Here is a 19340-nt window from a genome sequence, read left to right as displayed (position 1 = left end):
ATGAAGCTGCCTTATAGTGAATCAGACCCTTGGTCCATCATAGTCAGTATTGCCCACTCAGACTGGCAGCAGCTCTCCAGGGTCTCAAGCTGAGGTTTTTCACACCTACTTGCCTGGACCCTTTTTTGGAGATGCCAGGGATTGAACCTGGGACCTTCTGCTTTCCAAGCAGATGCTCTACCACTGAGCCACCGTCCCTCCCTGACAGTCCAACCAGAAGGAAACAGTAATAAAGCATCACTGTAGGTAGAAATGGACACCTCCCAATGATATAGGGAAATCTCATGGCAAAGGAATGGGGTCTCAGTAGGGGCCATGGGGCTGAGAGAGAGGGAAGCCTTGATATGGAAGGTGATCTCACAGGGGCTCCTAAGAACATTCCAGCAGAGGAGCCTAACTGACTGGTCAGCTGGTGGTTGCCACCTCCAGTTTCCTCCTCAGAGCCAGTGTGGTGTAGTGGTTAAGAGTGGCAGACTCTAATCTACAGAAATGGGTTTGATTCCCCCCTCCTCCACATGAAGGCAGCTGGGTGATTTTGCGGCAGTCACAGTTCTTTCAGAACTTTCTCAGCCACACCTACCTCACAGGGTGTCTGCTGTGGGGAAAAGAAGGGAAAGCGATTATAAGTCGCTTTGAGAATCCTTTGGGTAGTGAAAAGCAGGATATAAAAAAAAATCAGCTCTTCTTGTTTTTATCGAATGTCACTCATACGACAGAACCAGTAAAAACAGATCCATGTTAGAAGCAGTGTTATTCATACCACTTACAGAGCTGTTTTACTCTGGTTTCAGGAACCTAACCATAGTGTTAAAGGAAGTATTACTGTATTTGTGTAGTATAGATAGGCAGTCTTGACAGTAGAAATATTTTATTCATCATGTTTCATGCTCTGTTAGGTATGTGATGGGCATTTGATTGGTAAGAAAAAGATTTGGTCAATAGAGCAGTCAAATGCGATCAAGTAACGTTGAGGTATTTTTAAAGCGTTAACTTTTTAGCACACAGCAGCAACAGTAAAAGGTGTTTTAATCATCAAGGTCTCCTGATCTGGGTAACCCAGGCTAGCCCTATCCGGACAGATTGTGGGAGATACGCAGAGCTGGCCCTGGCTAATATTTGGATGGGAGACCTCCAAGGAATACCAGGGTTGTGACACAGAGGCAAGCAATGGCAAAACCACCTTTGAATATCTCTTGCCTTGAAAACATTACAATGTCTCCATAAGTCAGCTGTGACGTGATGGCACTTTCCACGGCTACAGTCATCAAGGAGGTCTGATACATAAGCTAATTACAAAAATGAGACCTTGTTGGGCTGGGCCATGTGTGTCATAAAAGGTAATAGCGGAGATGTAAACTTCATAAAGGACAATTAAAGATTTTAAAAAGAAACTTAAAACAAAACATGCTTTAAAGATTAGTACTTTTGCAATATTTTAGTTTAACAGTTTCTGATAACTGACACCATGCTCTGAATTGTTGCATCAAAATCTGTAGTCAGTGTCTGTGCTGTAGCAATCTTGAGTTTGCTGTTCAGATGTTATTCAGGTATGTGTCTGTAAGTTGTAAATCTGCTTTTGATTTATTAACATTCATTACAGGAATCGCAAGGTCGATGCTTTGTGCCTAAGACCCTGGGGATAACATATGGCTGGGCATTGTGAACTTTGTACATAAGCTGCTTCATATGTTAGTCAGCCAATAGAGAAAATAGAGGTTTTGCTCTGTAGCTCTTGTGCGATTGAGCAAGCCTGGCAAAGCAAGCTGTGATGTAGAAGGAAGCGAGAGAGAGAAGGAAGCAGATGGCAGTGAGTTGCTCGCGGGCCTGATAGGAGCCCTCCAGGGGCCTGATCTGGCCCTCAGGCTGCACATTTGACACCTGGTTTAGATCATGAAGCAAACAGGGGCTGTCCTTGGAAGTGACCTTTACCGTGGATGGCTGCTTGTGTTCTTTTTTAAAAACATTTTTGTTTGTGACATACAAATACAGCTGCCAGCTTTCTTGGCTGAATGGAATATTTCTCACTATTTACTAGTGGCTAAATTATAGCTGGTCAGTTGGCAATACCAGATCAGATTAAATGACCAGTATACCAGTCTTACTTTGGTGCGGCAATGAACAGTGATGGTCTCTGAGGATGGACAAGGCAGAAGAAAAGGCAGTATTTGCCACTGATGCTCGTTTAGCGCCAGTTGTCTCTTGAATATTAACGGACTAATTCTTCTGCTTTCTATGAGCTCGGGTGATGGTGAGGTTATTATTGCTGCAGTGTACATGGAGAACTTGTGACTTACCTCCTTTGGGTGACTGATGCAGAAAAAGGGTGAGAATGGAGAAATGGAAAATCCATGGTGTTGGGTTAAGTGCAAAAACTTGTAAAATGTAAATGGGACACAACTGAATCGTATCTACCATTCTGAGATTGGCTGTGTCTGGTTTTCTGGAAATACTCAGAATCATGAACTCTTGCTCCTGTGCAAGTGTCAACTTCCTAAGAATCCAGGCTGAAATTTTAGTCTATCTCAGAGTTCGGATTTTCCCTGGCTGGTACCAAACTGGAGCGATTGAGTTGGTATTTAGTACAGTGTATAAGAGCCTGGTTTGAAGAACAGGTAATCAACAGAATAGGATATGACAAGAAGTGGACTTATGGGAAAGCTTCTTCGATGCTGTGCAATTGGTAGCACTGTTGTTTATCCCTTATGGTAGAATCCAGAGTCTCTCAAGAATGTTGTTGTTTCTGAAGCTGAATTTCTAGCAGCTTGAGTTATGTTGAGGGATTTGAAATATGACAACTCTATGTGCTAAGTGATCAGAGATCAGAAGGCAAGCAAAGCAAGGCTGATATTCCTTCTGTTTTTGCAGATCGTAATTTTGTGCTCTTTATAGTTGGCTTCGTATAGATGGTTTCTTGGTTTGAAATATATGCATCCCAGAATGAGGACCCAGGGGTTCAACTTCTTTATTATGGTGCATTCATGAAAATTGCATTATTACTACATGGGTAGACCAGTGATCAGCCTCTGGTTCTTATTTCCCCCCTTAGAATTCTGTTTTCCTTTTGAGGTTTTAGATGACACTACTGTTGATGGAGTTTCGATGACACAGTTTCGAGTTTAGATGACACTACTGTTGATGGAGTTTCGATCTTCCCACAGCCATCTGCGATCTTGCTGCTGCTCTTTTATCTAGCATTTTTGCAGGGTGTTAGAACTTGTATACTTTGAGTTGCTTCAGGTGTCACACCAAGCCATGGTTTGCAACTTCAAAATGTGAAGGGAAATTGCAGTTTACAGTTGCGTGTTTGCTTTCATTTTCTATCAGTTGATCATTACAAGCACAGTAAGCCTCCAAAGGCAGAGGGATGGCTAATGGTGGCCAATTCAGACACAGTTTCCTTCCAAACGGTGGTTTGCAAGCTCATCTCAGACTCTGATTCTGACTTGCTGATTGATTTCAAGCCATTGTTTGTATGTTTCCTTCAGCAGTTTGACGTAATGTTTGAGTTGCAATGTTTTTATTTATTTATTTATTTATTTATTATTTATTTATTTATTTATTTATTTATTTATTTATTTATTTATTTATTTATTTATTTATTTAGTGAATTTATATTTTGCCCTTTTCCATAATGGGCTCAGGGCAGATCACAGCATAAATTAGACAATAAAAACCTACAAGTCAAATTTAAAATAGTACAATGAAACCAAAACATTAGGGGATGATAAAATGAAATAAGGTGCATCACCGGCGGAAAGGGCACATGTCACAAAATACAGTTTTTTGCCCAAGAAGAAGTGATGGTGTTAATAATCAGATTCAGCACCTCAACAAGGCTATAAAGCATGATGTCATAACAAGGATGATGTCATAATTCAGTAATCGTTACAGCAATTCTGTAATGTTCTCCCTGCCTCAGTAACCCATCTCAATATGGGATAAAGCAGCCTTCCCAAGATCTAGAGAAATCTAGAGAATTCATCATTGACCTGATATACTAGGAACAGGAAGATAGTTTCGGAGGGTTGCTGTAGAAACAGGAAGTGTTCTTGCTGGCAAGACATGGGTATGCACAATGCACTTGGCAAAGGAACAAAGTAGGAGTCCAGTGCCACCTTTAAGACCAACAAAGTTTTATTTAGAATGTCAACTTTCATATGCGTGCATACTTCTTCAGATGAGAGGATAGGGTATGAAGAAGTATGCATGCATACGAAAGCTTACATTCTGAATAAAACTTCGTTGGTCTTAAAGGCGCACTTGACTCCTACTTTGTTCTCCTGCTTCAGACCAACACGGCTGTCCACTTGGATCTATTGGCAAAGGAACGTTCACCTATTCTGCAAAGGCATTCAAATTAGAAAAGAGGCAAAGGAGGCAGGGGAAAAAACCTGATCCGCTGCTGCTGCCTGAGTTCCAAAGAGTATCAGAGCTTATGATGAGTTCCTTGAGAGCAGCGTGTTTGGGGGTGGGGTGGGGGGAAGAATGATAAAATGGAGAATCTGGAGTCAGCACACAGCCTTTGCAGCAGATGCTAAGTTGTTCAGAGATTGTTCTGATGAGCGGTCTGTGCTCCGTGATGGCAGCTATTGATAAGCATTTATGTCTTCTCTGTGTTTGTAAATTCCTCTAGAGAAGGCTGCACTGTTCATCTGTTGGGGTGATGAAACAGTGTTGGTACTCATAGGCCGTAAGTGAAAAATCTCTGTCCTAGTTTCCCACCCCAGAGGCCGGCTCGGTGAGGTCAGGGAAAGGCCTCGGCTGCCAGAAGGATGGTTAGAAGCAAAAGAGCCTGTGCGTGGGAAGTAATTTTGCCAGTTCTGCAAGTAAGGCCCTTCTGGGTAGGCTAGGCTGACTGCTAAGAGAAACAGGGAGGGGGGGGGGGTGCAGCTGTATGGTGTAAGCACATGATTTGCATGCGTAAAGTCTGGGGGTTCAGTCCCTGATGCGTGTGATGAAAAGGATTACAGGCCTCCGAAAGTCTTTGGAGACCTGCCCATCTCAGTAGGTGGCACTGGGCTGGAAGGACTTCTCTGAATTTGTGGTTTACGTATGCACAAAGAATATGCTGTTAAATGTATGTGAGGGGGGGGGCTTGGTGCTATCAATGTAGACTTTCTTAGTTCCAAGCTGAAACTGGGCACCCAGTGTGGAATCTTGCCCAGAGTAATGCCATTTGGGTTAGGCATGGCTCAAAACAGATACTGGCAGTTTGTGATGATGGCAACGAAGGCTAGAGTGCCAGTAATTGTCTCCCCCGCCCTCCGCTCCTGCCATCATTTGGCTGCTGCTTCTTAATATGCATCTGACAAAGTGGACTCCACGGTTCAGGGAAGCTGCTGCCACTGCAATAAATTCCCTTGTCTTTTAGGTGCCACAAGCCTCTTCATTGCTTGAGCTTTAATATACTTTCCCGGGAAAGGGCTCGGTGCAGGGGTTGATCTTGGCTGTACGCTGCATCCTGTTGCCGTGTAGGCCTCGTTAATATTTTATCGTTTTGATATATGGGGAATTAATTACTGTCAACAGAGCAGATTTTAATCTAATCAGCGATTCCGTACACCGCATCGGTTGCAGACATCAAAGCGAGCATCAAAGCGCTTGGAATGAAAGCGCTGGGTGAGCTCTCTGAGTGAGAGAAGCGGCTGCGCGAGGGCTCTCTGCTTGGCTGCTGTCCCTGGACCTTCTCTCCTCCTGTTCACTCTTCTCTGGTTGATGGTTCTTTTCTGGTGTTTCCAATGCAAACGGGTACTCCAGTGTCTGGCAGAGCAATCCCAAGCACACTCGCTGTCTTCGAAGGCCAGTGATTTAGAAGAGTCATAGAATCAGAGTTGGAGGAGGGTCATTTAGTCCAGCCCCTTGCACAATATAGGAAATTCACAAATTCCCCCCCTAAGTTCTGCCTAAGGAGCCCTGTGGCACAGAGTGGTAAACTGCAGTACTGCAGTCCAAGTAGTGCTCACAACCTGAGTTTGATCCTGGCGGAAGGCTGGGTTTGGGTAGCTGGCTCAAGGTTGACTCAGCCTTCCATCCTTCCGAGGTTGGTAAAATGAGTACCCAGCTTGCTGGAGGGAAAGTGTAGATGACTGGGGAAGGCTGTGGCAGATCCCATAAAAAGTCTGCCGTGAAAACGTCGTGATGCAACGTCACCCCAGAGTCAGAAATGACTGGTGCTTGCACAGGGGACTACCTGTACCTTTAAGTTCTGCCTAAGTTTACAGAATCAGCATTGCTGTCAGATGACCATCTAGCCTCAGCCATATTTCATCAGAATTAAGGGTTATAAACCTGCTTTTTATGAACTTTTTTAAAAAAATGTGTGTGTGTCTGTACTTGGAAGTCATGGCAACCTCTGGTGACTGACCCTCACTGAGGTCCTGGAGGATATTCAGAGAGGTGGCTGAATAAAGCCTGACCCTGCCTCCTGGTTCTGGTATTCCTAGGAATACCATTCTTCCATCCAGGTACTTGCCAAAGTCAACCCTGCTTAGCTTCTGAGATCTGACAAGATTGGACTTGCCTGGGCTATCTATGTCAGGGATTCACCTGCTTTTTCAAAGCATGAAAGAGAGGTTGTCAGACTATGGATTTCTGGCCCCAGTTCTAAAACTTGTGTGAGCTCGAAGATTGTGATAAAGGCAGCTGATGTGTCGCTTACAGGAAAGGTGGTAAAGGGGAGACCCAGTGACTAGAACCATTTTGAAAGAATGCTGCCAGGTAAGATTCTGTCTTGCAATCCACTGAAGATGGAGTGAGAATGTAAAGGCTTTGAAAATACAGGAGGGTAGGTTCAGGTTGAATAGAAGCCCAGCAGTGGGGATTACTACAGTGCCCAAGAAATTTGAAAGATTTCAAAGCAGGCTTCCATAAACATGGTTGCCAGTGTGAGGTAATCACTGGTGTAGTATAGTGGTTTGGTATCAAACTAATGAGAAGTGGAGAGACCCAAGTTCAAATACCCTCATCCATAAGATGACCAGTCTCTCTCTCTGACAGCCTAACTTACCCTACAGGACTGCTGTGAGGGCATAATAGAGATGCTGAATTTCTGCATGGGAGCTTTGGGGTGGGGCAGACATGACATTGCATGATGTTTCCATGTGATGTCTGGGTGGAAACCCGGATATGATGTCAGTGTGTCAGCCAGTACTCTGAAAACTCCTTAGAATTAGCAAGCACTTTAGTTATTACCATAGAGTTCCTAGAGTTTGGGCTGATGTAATTCCTGGGTTTTCACCTGAACTGACAGTGATATGTCAGTATGTTGTGCAACATCATTTGTGGCTCCTGTTCTGCGACCTGCCTGGACCCCAGGGCAGGGGGAGGGCTGAGTTGGCAGGAGAGCGCCCACCAGAAGTGGACAGATGGCACGTCTGATGCAAAATAAGGGAGAAGAGACTCGTGAGCAGTGTTCCCTCTAAGCTGAGTTAGAGTGAGCTAGCCCACAGTTTTTTGGCTTCTGGCTCACACATTTTTGTCTTAGCTCAGGAGAAATGGCCCCAGAGCAAACTACTAATTTATGCAGTAGCCAAATCGCTTGCTCACAGCTTCAATGCCAGTAGCTAACAAAGTAGAAAGACTCCACAGCTTAGAGGGTGTATTGCTCATGAGCCCCTTGAAGGGAAAGGCAGGCTAAAAATTAATAGACTGCAGTTGGTAACAAGAATTTTCTTCCAGGCAGTTGCATCAGTGGATAAGCGCAAGCTGAGAGACCTCCTCCTCTCTTCCAAGTCCTCTGGCTTCTCTCACTTAGCATTGGGTGGAAGAGATCCCTCCTTTCCCTTCTGGGAGCACACGGGACTAGAGGAATAGGATTCACTCATCTTGCACTCAGTTCTTTTGAGCATCTCGAAAGCACAGGGAGCTTGCTGGGGAGGGGAATTCTACCATTTCACCCTGTGGTGCTGGTCAGAAGAAGCTAAGGATTCTCATCCCTTCTTAGTGTCTCCTGGCTAGGGAGAAGTGGATCCCTGCCACCCCAAGCCCTCTGCAGACATGTTGATTTCCTTCTGGCTTGTATGCAGGCTTTTTGGGGGGGCGGGGGTGGAGGGCTATGGCTTGCCGCAGGTATGATCTTTGCAAAAGTGTCGTGCTTCTTCCATTTAGATTTTAATGTCGAAAACTCCTTGAACCTGGGTGACCTGCTGAAGCAATGATTTTATTTTGCAAGGATGGCCCTTGAGGCCAATGCCAGGCTGCTCATATTGACAGCCCAACTGAAGTCACGCAAGGTCGCTTTGGACTGGAAGTGGGCGTTTGTGCAGCCAGCAGCAGCCAATCTCCAGGAAGGGAAAGAAGTCCTTGGGGCTTTTTGACATCAGGCTGTCTCCTGAGAGGTGTCCTCTGTGTGTGTGTGTCTCTCTCTCTTGCTTGAGAGGAAAAGGGCGCACAAAACCCGAGTCTCCCTTGTGAATGCAGAGGCTGCTCGGGCCTTCAGAACTGAGGGAAAGAAGCTGATGGGAAGGCAGCGAGTTTCTTTCCAGTTCATCCTTAGGTTTTCTTTCTTTTTAATCCCTTGTTAGCATTGCTGGGAAGGCAGGCAACCAAGTACTTGGGCCTGTAGTTTTACCTCGCTTAGCAACAGGCCGGGATGAAAAGGGCTGTTGGGTTGGATTCTTTTTGGCAGGGTTTGTGTTGCCAGCCAGCTGATTGTGATGTTTTTGAGAGGATGTGGAGGTAAGAATTTAATTAGCGCCGGGCTTTTAAAACAAAAGGCTTGCCTGTCTGCTCTAATTAGGCTTTTCCAACCAGGGTGTGTGTGATAAGGTCAGGGTCAAATGGCAGCCCCAGCCGGTGTCAGAAGGTCATGGTCTTTGAAGGGTTGACTTGTGGCAGTGACAGTGTGGAAACAGGAGTGTTGCGCACTACTTTGCCAAGTCCTGAACTGTCCACATTGCTGTCTGGCCGACACAAATCGTTCTGCTGAAGATGCACATTCAAGACTGGGGTAGGAGGTTCTGGGCTTCCCAAGAATGCAAGCAGGAGGTGGAGTTTTTTTTAAAATCCAGCTTTGCAAATAAGAACAGACTATCTTTATAGAATTTGTCCACCTAGCACAGCAGTGTCTACTTTTGCTGATGTTCTCCAGGGTCTTAGGTTTTAGTTGTAGAGTCTAGGTGCTGAACCCTTGCATCTTCTTCAAGTGCAGGCCTCAGATTCAGCAGAAAATCACAGGAGTGCAGCTCCTGAACCTTTCTGAGGGTTTCCCCCCTCCTCTCCACCTTGTCCATTGAATAGTCGGTGCAGCTGCATAACAATCCCTGGATGAGCTCCACCACCTATTTATCTACAAAGCGACCCCTGTTCAGGTGTATAAGAGCTTTTCTTTATGGTGGTCTTCTAGTTGTTCTTGCTCTCCATAAGCAAGCTGGCCAATGGTTATTTAGCATGCGATGGAGGAATAGGTGGTGGGGGTGGGAATAACTGGAGCAACAGCTGAAAACCTCCTTTCAGAGTCTTTTTGTGCTTCTAAATCGGCCATTTCCATATAATCCCTGGATATTTTCTGCAAGCAAAAATGAGGCATATGTTTCAAAATGAAAATATACATAATAGTCTAATGTATTTCTCTCTCTCTTTGCATTTTCATTTTACATAATGAGGAATTATTTAAATTTGCAGCCAGTTCTATACCACAGGCTCAATATAGGTAATATTAATGAGAACGATTATGTCTGCTCTGGATTTTTACTATACAAGCATAGAAACCGGATTCATTGCATGGAGCATCTTTGATTTAATATTTTCTGAAGAGCTAGTTTTCAGTGAAAGTGAAAGATCTGAAAAATCACTCTTTAGCTGGCTTGTTTTCAAGTTCTGCTTACCCCAGATAGGGGCTTACCTATACACCTGGGGCTCTGTTGTGACTTTCCTTAGCTGCATAGTTTTCTGTGAACAAAACATAAGGGATTTGTTCTTCCAATATATGTTCTGTGTGTGAGTTTGGGAGGGGGGCTTGTCTTGTTACAGGTCATCCAAGTGAAACCAGTTTTAAGATTAGTTCTCACAATCAGCTGATGAGAAACGCATTTGGGCCATATCCATCCTGACTGCAGGTGGCAGGGCTCGCTTGGCGGAAAGCATGCCTTCCTGTAAAAAAGTCATGAATTTGACCCCCAGGCATCTGAGTTTATACAGAGGAAATTGTGTTGAAAGTTTTGTATTCTGTGCCCTCCCCACTTGCAATCTGAAGTGGCGTAGCCCAGAAACAAGTTTATCATACTTGCTGTTTGTGAGAACAGTGCTGTCAGGGCTGGCCCTAGACTGTCTGGCACCCTAAGCAAAGCTAACTTCTGGCACTGCCCCCCCCCCCCCCCCCGTACTGATAACAGCATTAATTAATGTGTGGGGTACCCAATTCAGTGCCCCTAGAAGGCTGGCGCCCCAAGCAGTTGCCCACTTTCCCTAGTGGCAGGGTTGGCCCTGAGTGCTGTATATGTTAAAGGGATTTGAGTCTTTGTCACAACTGTCTTCTTCATCTCTAATCCTCCCCATCCATTAATATTGTGGTTTTTTGAACATCAGCATGTCCAGGAGAGCCAGGGCAGTGTAATAATCATGTCAGAATAGCCCTGGGAGGTTCAGCTCCTCACTCAACTGTGAAACTCGCTAAGTTTGGGCCAGACATTGTCCTTCATCCTAATTTACTTCAAGTAGGTGTGAAGAGATGGGACAGGAACACTAATGTGCCTCTAGAGTTTTCTTCAAACCAGAGTGGGATAAAAAACATGGAAGGGGCTACATGCTTTGGTGGGGGGAGTGGGTGCTTGTCCATGTCCACATTGCTGCAAAAAGCCATTGCACAAATTTGGCACTCTACATTGGCCTTTTTCTCTAGACTTGGTTTGTGCACTGTTTCCCCTCTTTTAATGAGGGAGAAGGATTTCATGATTATGCTAATAGAAACTGATGTGCATAACGCTCAGCCCCCACAGTTCCTTCCATGCACAGCCAGGAGAATTCTGCTTTCCTGCATTTTCTATCACAGAACAGCAGTCCCTGGCGGGATGGATGTGCGAATTGGCCCCATTAAAGAACCTGCTTCAAACAGTAGAAAATTTGATGTCATTTGTAAAGTCAGTAGACTTGAAGGGTGATAAGTGAAAGTGTCTGGTTCCAGGAGCTGGTTCGATCATAAAAAGAGTAGAGGTGTGTCCAGATGACAACTTCCCATGTTGTCGGTTGTGCAATCTAGTTCTGAACCTGAAGGATGGGAAATCGTTCCTGGAAAAAAAAGGAGGTGGTAATACAGGATTGCGATAACAGTTGCCTTATCTGGCATCAGCACTGACCCACGTGGTTGGAGGTGTGGGTATGCTGAATCAGCACACCTTAAAAGCAAGAGTCCTCTGCCTGGGAGTGCCGTAACATGGGTTGCTATTTTTCTCAGAATCTGCAAGAGTCCCTCTTTCTCATCTTAGTCCTGTTCCCTGTCTTCTTCTCTGCTGTTCATCCTGCTGTTTAGTGTAGTGGCTTGGTGTAGAGAGCCAGTTTGGGTGTAGTGGTTAAGTGTGTGGACTCTTATTTGGGAGAACTGGGTTTGATTCCCCACTCCTCCACTTGCACCTGCTGGAAAGCCCTTGGGTCAGCCATAGCTCTCGTAGAGCTGTCCTTGAAAGGGCAGCTTCTGAGAGAGCTCTCTTATCTCCACCCACCCCACGGGGTGTCTGTTGTGTGGAAAGGAGGAGATTGTAAGCTACTCTGAGACCCTGATTCAGAGAGAAGGGCAGGGTATAAATCTACTGTCTCCTCCCTCCTCCTCCTCCTCCTTCTTCTTAGAATACTTCTGCAGAAGACAGTAGCCAGAGTGAAGAATTGGTGCAGATGACATATGCATGTTTTGTCTCTTCTTATTGATTGACTGACTGAATTGAAATTATCAGCCGCCCTTCCCAGTAGAACTGGGCTCAGGGTGGTGTACAACATGAGCATATAAAACATCAAACAAATTAAAATAGGTAAAACAAGAAAAACACAGCTGGACATTTCTTGGGCTGGGGAGGGGGACCACCGATAAGTTCTGATCTGTCAAGCATAACGCTCTTCTGGGGGTGTATCAGGACAGGTGATCCTGAAGGTATGTAGGTCTCTGACCATTAAGTTTTTGCTCTTCAAAAGGAAAATGGCCTTACTATTTTTATTTATTTATTTTAGGCAATTTATATTCCGCCCGTTCCCAAATATCCCAATAATATAAAACAACAGTTAAAAACCAAATCAATGTAAACAATACAATTTGATGGATCATAATAAGTTATAAATGGTGGCTCAGTTGGGCACATGTTATATATACTGAGAGTCCAAAACAGTAAATAGAATAAAATTCATTTTACAGCCGAGGTGGTACCTTAGCATAGTGCCAGCTGATAAAATAGGGCTTTTGCATAGAAATGTAAGAAATTATTTTGCTATCTCTGTTTAGCACTTTCTTGTGGTTTCCTTTCTCTTACCTGAGAAGAAGGAGGGCTTAGTTGCTCTCAACTGACTTTTTAATTTGAAGATGTTTTTTCTATTAGAACATATTCATCACACCTGTGTTTTAGGTGAAATATTTTGAATTATTCCAGATGATTTTCCTCATATGTGTCTGTTCTTACTTGTACTTTTACTTTAACATGCAAACTTATTATTTTGTGTACTGTCTGCTTTTCTCACTAAGACTCAAGGTGGATTACACCATTAAAATCAGTGCAGTAAAAACAGTACAGTACGTATGACAAAAAGGCAATAAAATATGACTGCAAAAACCCAGAAAACACCAACACAAAGACAAGAGAGATTCTTTTTACAAATTTGTGCCCCTCAACCCCAGGATGGGCAGGGAACCAAGCTGTTTTTATATTTCAGTTCCTTCTGCTCATAAAATTTACCAAAGTGCTCATTCCTCTTGGCTCACTTGTGGGATAGCGGCCAGAGCTGTGTTTGGCAACTGATTTTTTGGCAGGGGCCATATTTTTTATTGAGTAAGAGCTGGAGGGCCACCAAGACTGGGTTTGCCTATTGGCTTGTTCTCAGTGAAGGAAATGCAGGCGGAATGGCTCTTCAGTGCCCTCTCCCTGCCAGTATGAATCACAGTGGAGTTATATAACTCAGTCCGTTGCGCCTTTGTATTTTCCAGTGTTGGCACAAATGTTGGAGTGAATTCAGTTCAGTTCAGTTTGCTTTATTATGGTCCATGTTGCTGAAATGCATTATGGGAGCACTCTGGCAGTGGCTGTTCATGCTATTGAGAGGTGGCAGCAGAGGCCTCTGCCTGAATTTGGGGTCTGTAGGAGAACGCAGCTGATGTCCATCAGGAGAGGTATTGTGATTGGAGGTTATGGAGGCAATGACAAAAATGCGTGTGCTGGAGGCTAAAAATCTGTGAGCTAGCTCATGCTAACTCAGCTTAGAGGGAACACTGGTGGGAGATCAGATAAGAAGCCCCCAAGGCTGTTGGTTACCTCTCTGTGGGCATGAGGGTTTCACCAACAGCAGATGCTATCCTATTAAGTATTTATCTTGTCTTGTCATTAATACATTTAAGGCACTTTGGGGGTGGGGGAGTTGCATTAGTAGCAAATGGAAACCTGAATGTGGGCAGATTTCCTCAGTAGGGTAACTACTGAGTGGCCAAAATAAGAATGGCAAATAGAGGCTTGTCTTTAGTCTTCTGTCTGGCACGGTACTGGGCGTCTGTGCTGGTAGCAGGGCTCCCCATTTGGCACCAAACCTCTCATGAGGGTAGTCTTCTGCGAGTCTCTCAGCCTCCTTTGATTGTTTTGAGGTAAAAATGTCTCCTGGAGATCCCCAGAGGAAGGGGGAAGTGAAGGTAGTCAATAATGCTTCCACCTCTTTCCTTTACAGGTGGCTGACCTGCCTCCCTCGTTTTTAACGCTGAAGCTAGATTGTTTTATCTAAAGATGGAAACACTGGAGTCGGAACTGACTTGCCCAATTTGCCTGGAGTTATTTGAAGACCCGTTGCTTCTCCCGTGCGCCCACAGCTTGTGCTTCAGCTGCGCCCACCGCATCCTCGTCTCCAGCTGCGCCTCTGGCGAGCCCCTTGAACCTATCACTGCCTTTCAGTGCCCCACTTGCCGCTATGTCATCTCCCTCAACCATCGGGGCCTGGAGGGCCTCAAGCGCAATGTGACCTTGCAGAACATCATTGACCGCTTTCAGAAGGCCTCGCTTAGCGGCCCCAACTCCCCCAGTGAGAACTGCCGCGAGCGGCCATACCGCCGGAGCCCGACCATGTCTGCTGGCGACAGGATAGCCTGCCAGTTCTGCGAGCAGGACCCTCCCCGCGACGCCGTCAAGACCTGCATCACTTGCGAGGTGTCTTACTGCGATCGCTGCCTGCGGGCCACGCACCCGAACAAGAAGCCGTTCACCAGCCACCGGCTGGTAGAACCCGTGCCAGATGCACACTTTCGTGGTCTCACGTGTCTGGAGCATGAGAATGAGAAAGTGAACATGTACTGTGTGGCTGATGACCAGCTCATTTGTGCCTTATGCAAACTGGTGGGGCGGCATCGAGATCACCAGGTGGCGTCCCTCAGTGACCGGTTCGAGAAGCTCAAGGTAAGAACGAGAGACGGGGGTGAAGGCTTGGTCTGGTGTTTTGTATCCTCGCAATTTCAGGTTGTTCTTTGGTGTTCAGAAGTTTATTCCTGTAGAATTTCAGTAGCCTGTCACTCCATCAAGACCATATTTCCTATGAGGTTGGTGAAGAAAAATGGAGGAAATAGAAGGTCAAGGACTGTAAGAAAATACCTGTTTTAGAGCCTGCCTAATGTGTCTTCTCTTGACTTGGAACTTGGTGTTTTTGCCCTTGCATCATATTTGCAAATAAGTATTTGTCACCAGCTCCCCCAAGGCCCTGTTGACCTGAGGAAAATGTGAGTCTACCCTGTTTGGGCAGTAGACTGTTTTGCCTAGGTTGCATCTCGCATGTGTGTACCATTGGTCAGTTTCCTTTGGGCAGCTTTTGCAGCTGAACAGTAGAAGTGGATATAGTTTTGCATGCACTGAGCAGTGCCCTTTTCCACATTCATGCCATGTCACTTGGGTTGTGTGAATTGGTTGTCAAGATAAGCAGGAAATTGCATGATACGTATCCACTGTTCTCAGCAGTTCTTTCCGTAAGCATAATTTCTCTTGTGGCAGTAGGGGTTATGAAATTGTAGGGAGGTTAAAAGGGTTAGGTGGAGAGAGGCAACTGGTTAACAAGGTACTTGTTTCTTAGGAATGAATCTGTAGAATTCTGGGGGGAAGGCCTCAAATCTGAAGTGTAGTTGAAAGAAAAAAAGTTGTTTTTAAATACCCTGCTTTTCTCTACATTAAAGGCCACTTTACCCACAACAAGCACCCTGTGGGGTCAGTGCAGCTGAGAGAGTTTTGAGAGAACTGTGACTGGCCCAAGTTACCCAGCAGGCTTCATGTGGAGGAGTGAGGAATCAAACCTGTTTCTCCAGATCAGAGTCTGACATTCTTAAACGCTACACCACACTGGTTCTCATTGTGTAGCATGATGTTCAGAGCGTCAAACTAAGATTTGGGAAACCCAGGTTTGAATCCTCATTCTTCCGTGGAAGCATCTGGGCTGATCTTCCGCCAGTCACATGCTTTCAGCCTAACCTACCTCACAGGGTGGTTGTAAGAGAGCTGGTGTGGTATAGTGGTTAAAGAGCTGCAGACTCTAATCTGGAGAACCAGGTTTGATTCCCACTCCTCCTCCACATAAAGCCAGCTGGTTGACTTTAGGCCAGCCACAGTTCTCAGAGTTCTCTCAGCCCCACCTACCTCACATGGTGTCTGTTGTGGGGAGAGGGAGGGAAGGTGATTATAAACCACTCCAAGATTCCTGAGGGTAGTGAAGGGTGGATATAAAACCAGAACAAATCAGCTAGTATCATAATGCCTCTGTATAAATAAATGGTGCAGCCTTATTTGGATTACTGTGTACAGTTCTGGCCACCACACCTCAAAAAAGCTATTATAACATTGGAAAAAGTCCAGAAAAGGGCAACAAGAATGATTAAAAGGTTGGAACACTATGAAGAAAAGTTTAAATGCTTGGGGCTGTTTAGCTTGGAGAAACGTTGACTGAAGGGTGACATGATAGAGGTTTACAAGATTATGCATGGGACAGAGAAGGTAGAGAAAGAAGTACTTTTCTTGCTTTCTCACAACACAAGAACTCGTGGGCACTCAGTGAAATTGCTGAGCAGTCGGGTTAGAACGTGTAAAAGGAAGTACTTCTTCACCCAAAGGGTGATTACTTGTGGGATTCACTGCCACAGGAGGTGGTGGCAGCTACAAACATAGACAGCTTCAAGAAGGGATTGGATAAGCATATGGAACAGAGGTCCATCAGTGGCTATTAGCCACAGGGTATTGATGGAACTCTCTGTCTGGGGCAGTGATGCTCTGTTCTTGGTGCTTGCGGGGGCAACAGTGGAAGGGCTTCTAGTGTCCTGGTCCCACTGATGGACCTCCTGATGGCACCTGTTTTATTTTTGCCACTGTGTGACACAGAGTATTGGACTTGGTGGGCCATTGGCCTGATACAACATGGCTTCTCTTATGTTCCTCCTCCTCCTGATAAAATGGTGGCGAGGAGAATGACATAAACCACTTTAGGTCTCCACTGAGAAGAAAGGTGGGGTATAAATGAAGTAACTAAAAGAAGTCTGGAGGGATTATAAAGGTTTGAGATAGCAAGCCCTGTGGGAGTTAAGCAAAACCACAGAACAAGCTGGTAAAGCATTTCTGAGCTTACTCACTCCCTTTCCAGTGCACCCAGCCCCTGGCTGTTTATGTGAGATCCGAGACCGCAGAAGACTGTGAGCCTTCAGGCACTTCTAGTCAGCTTGTCTCATTTGAACCAGAGATTCCAGCAGAGGGGAGCAGTGAAAATATTGATGTTGGAGAATATGGTCTCCTTGGGGGGGGGGGAACAGGAGGTGGTCTCTGTGCACTGCTAAGGAAGATGAAGCGATGAGACTCTCATAGAGGGTGCTGGGAGGAATGCAGAAAGATGCGGGTGTTGTTGTTCAGTTGCATAGTCGACTCTGACTCTTTGCGACCCCATGGACAAAGTCACGCCAGGCCCTCCTGTCTTCTACCATCCTCCCTAGTCTGCTCAAATTCGTGTTAGTTATATCAGTAACGCTGTCCAGCCATCTCATATTTTGCCGTCCCCTTCTTCTTTTGCCTTCTGCCTTTCCCAGCATCAGGGTCTTCTCCAGTAAGTGCTCCCTTCTAATTTGGTGGCCAAAGTATTTGAGCTTCAGCTTCAGCATCTGATCTTCCAGGGAACAGTCAGGGTTGATTTCCCTTAGGGTGATAAACAGGTATAAATATCAGACAAACTGAAGGTCTGTCTGGAACTGCAGGACACGGGGAGAAATTCGGAAATCCCAACACCCTAATCTCCCCGCCCCCCCTTCAGGATTCTATAAATTCTTAGGGCATTGAAGCAGACCTTGGAATATCAGCTGTTGTGACATTCCGTACTCCAGGAGCATATTCAGTCCTCATCAGGCTGGTCTGTGTGCCTGTAATTTTGTGTGAGTATAGCTGTAATTTTCTGCAGGCTTGCAAAGTGCCCCAAATACATAGACATCAACAGCCTTGCTTCCACTGGCAGCCTGGTTCTGCTTCTTCCATGAATGGCATGGGGACCAGCTGCTTTATTATACGATATAGCGATGGGCTAGTTGGAAAAAAAAAATGTTAGGGGTTGGGAGACCCGCAAGTGGTATGAAGAGACTGAACAGGGGAAAAAAGTCCTGTCTCTCTCAAAACGGTTAAATTGACAGGTGGTTAATCCCATCCTGTCATGTTGTAGATAAAGCTATGGATTAATCATTGCCACAGGATGTTTTGGTGGCTGTAGTCAAAGATGGTTTTAAACTGGATTAAAGGATAGTGCCGTCATATGACCTGGATGAGAGGCAGAGGTTCAGAGATGGTGCACCTTGGATTTCTTTATACCGAAGAACTGAGGCTGGTTCATGACGGCGTTAGTTTTGCTTGTGTATTTTCTTGGTCGTTTTAGCTGGGTGTTCTTGGAGCTATAGTGCCAGGCTAGACGGACATTTGCTTGGAACTACCAGAACAGTTATTACATTCTTTCCATCCTGAGCTTTTTCTTCTTGTTCTTACGTGTGTCCGTACATCGGAGAAAAGAACAACAAGAATGATCAACTGGTTGACGTTCCTTCGTTGTTAGGAAAAGCTGAAGAGTTTGGAGCTTTTTAGAGTAAAAACTACTAAGAGGAAAGGTGTGTGGTAGAGGTTTATAAAAGTTGTGCTTGAGGTGAATAAAATGGATTGAGAGAACTTGGGAACACACAATAAAACTGATAGGCAGTAGTTTAAGGATCAGTAATACTTCTTCATGCAATGCAGAATTATTGTATGGAATTCACTGCCATGAGTTGTAGCATATACCAGGCCAGTAGCTTGGAAGATTTTCAAATAGGATTTGACAAGTTCAGGACGGATACTTCTCTCAGTTGCCATTAGTTAGCTAAGTGAGCCTCGCGGGCAGCGTACCTCTGTATAATGAATGCAGGGGGACAGCAATAAGGTGTGAAGGCTTTGGCATCTGTGCATTGTTTGTATTGGATTTATCTATTCGAAACATTTTTTTTTTTTTGCTGCTTTTCCTTCCCAGTCAGGGTTCACAAATTTAAAAAGATTAAAACATTTAAAAGTAGAAAAATTTTGAATGCAATTAAAAACACATTAAAAACACTAGAAGGAGGGCCAATAACCATTACTGGGGTGGTATGCCAGCCAAAAGAAAAAAGTCTTCACCTGCTGGTAAAAGACAATGAAAGAGGGAGACAGACAAATCTCCCTAGGGAGGTAGGCTCAAAGTTTTGGTGCTCTGATGGAGAAGACCCTTTTTTTGGTCACCACCTGTCTAGCCTCAGATGGTGGGGACAACTAAAGCTGGGCCCCCCAGGATGACCAGAGTGGGTGGGTCAGCTTGTATGGGAGAAAGCTGTCCTTTAGGTATGTTGATCCCTGGCCATATGGGGATTTAAAGGTCGATATCAGTACCTTGAATTGAGCCCCGAAGCAAATTGGAAGCCAGTGTAGATGGAACAGGAGTGAAATTGTATACTCCCTGTGACCCACTCTAGTCAACCCTCTGGCCACAGCATTCTGTACCAGTTGTAGCTTCCAGATAGTCTTCAAAGGAAGCCCACATAGAGTGCATTGTAGTAGTCTTAATTTAGATGTTACCAGGGCACGCACCACAGTGGCAAGATTCCCCCCCCCCCCAGGAAGGGCTGAAGTAAAAGGCAGCTGTGGCCCCCACTGAACACATGAACATATGAA

At 45.2% G+C, this 19340-nt stretch overlaps 1 protein-coding gene and 1 non-coding gene across 2 annotated transcripts in view; one reads left to right on the top strand and one right to left on the bottom strand.

Moving 5' to 3' along the window:
* Positions 1 to 19340, top strand: part of MID2 (midline 2) — a 265992-nt gene that overhangs the window by 34954 nt on the left and 211698 nt on the right. The window contains exon 2 of the mRNA XM_060249671.1: positions 13846 to 14564. Within this exon, the coding sequence (XP_060105654.1) occupies positions 13902 to 14564 (663 nt within the window). The 5' untranslated portion in view covers positions 13846 to 13901. The remainder of the gene's footprint in view (positions 1 to 13845; positions 14565 to 19340) is intronic.
* TRNAS-GGA (transfer RNA serine (anticodon GGA)) lies at positions 127 to 193 on the bottom strand. Its single transcript has one exon. It is a non-coding gene; the product is annotated as a tRNA-Ser (tRNA).

This window comes from Heteronotia binoei, chromosome 11, assembly GCF_032191835.1.
Source record: "Heteronotia binoei isolate CCM8104 ecotype False Entrance Well chromosome 11, APGP_CSIRO_Hbin_v1, whole genome shotgun sequence".
NCBI lineage: Eukaryota > Metazoa > Chordata > Lepidosauria > Squamata > Gekkonidae > Heteronotia > Heteronotia binoei.
This window is presented reverse-complemented; position numbering and strand designations above follow the sequence as displayed.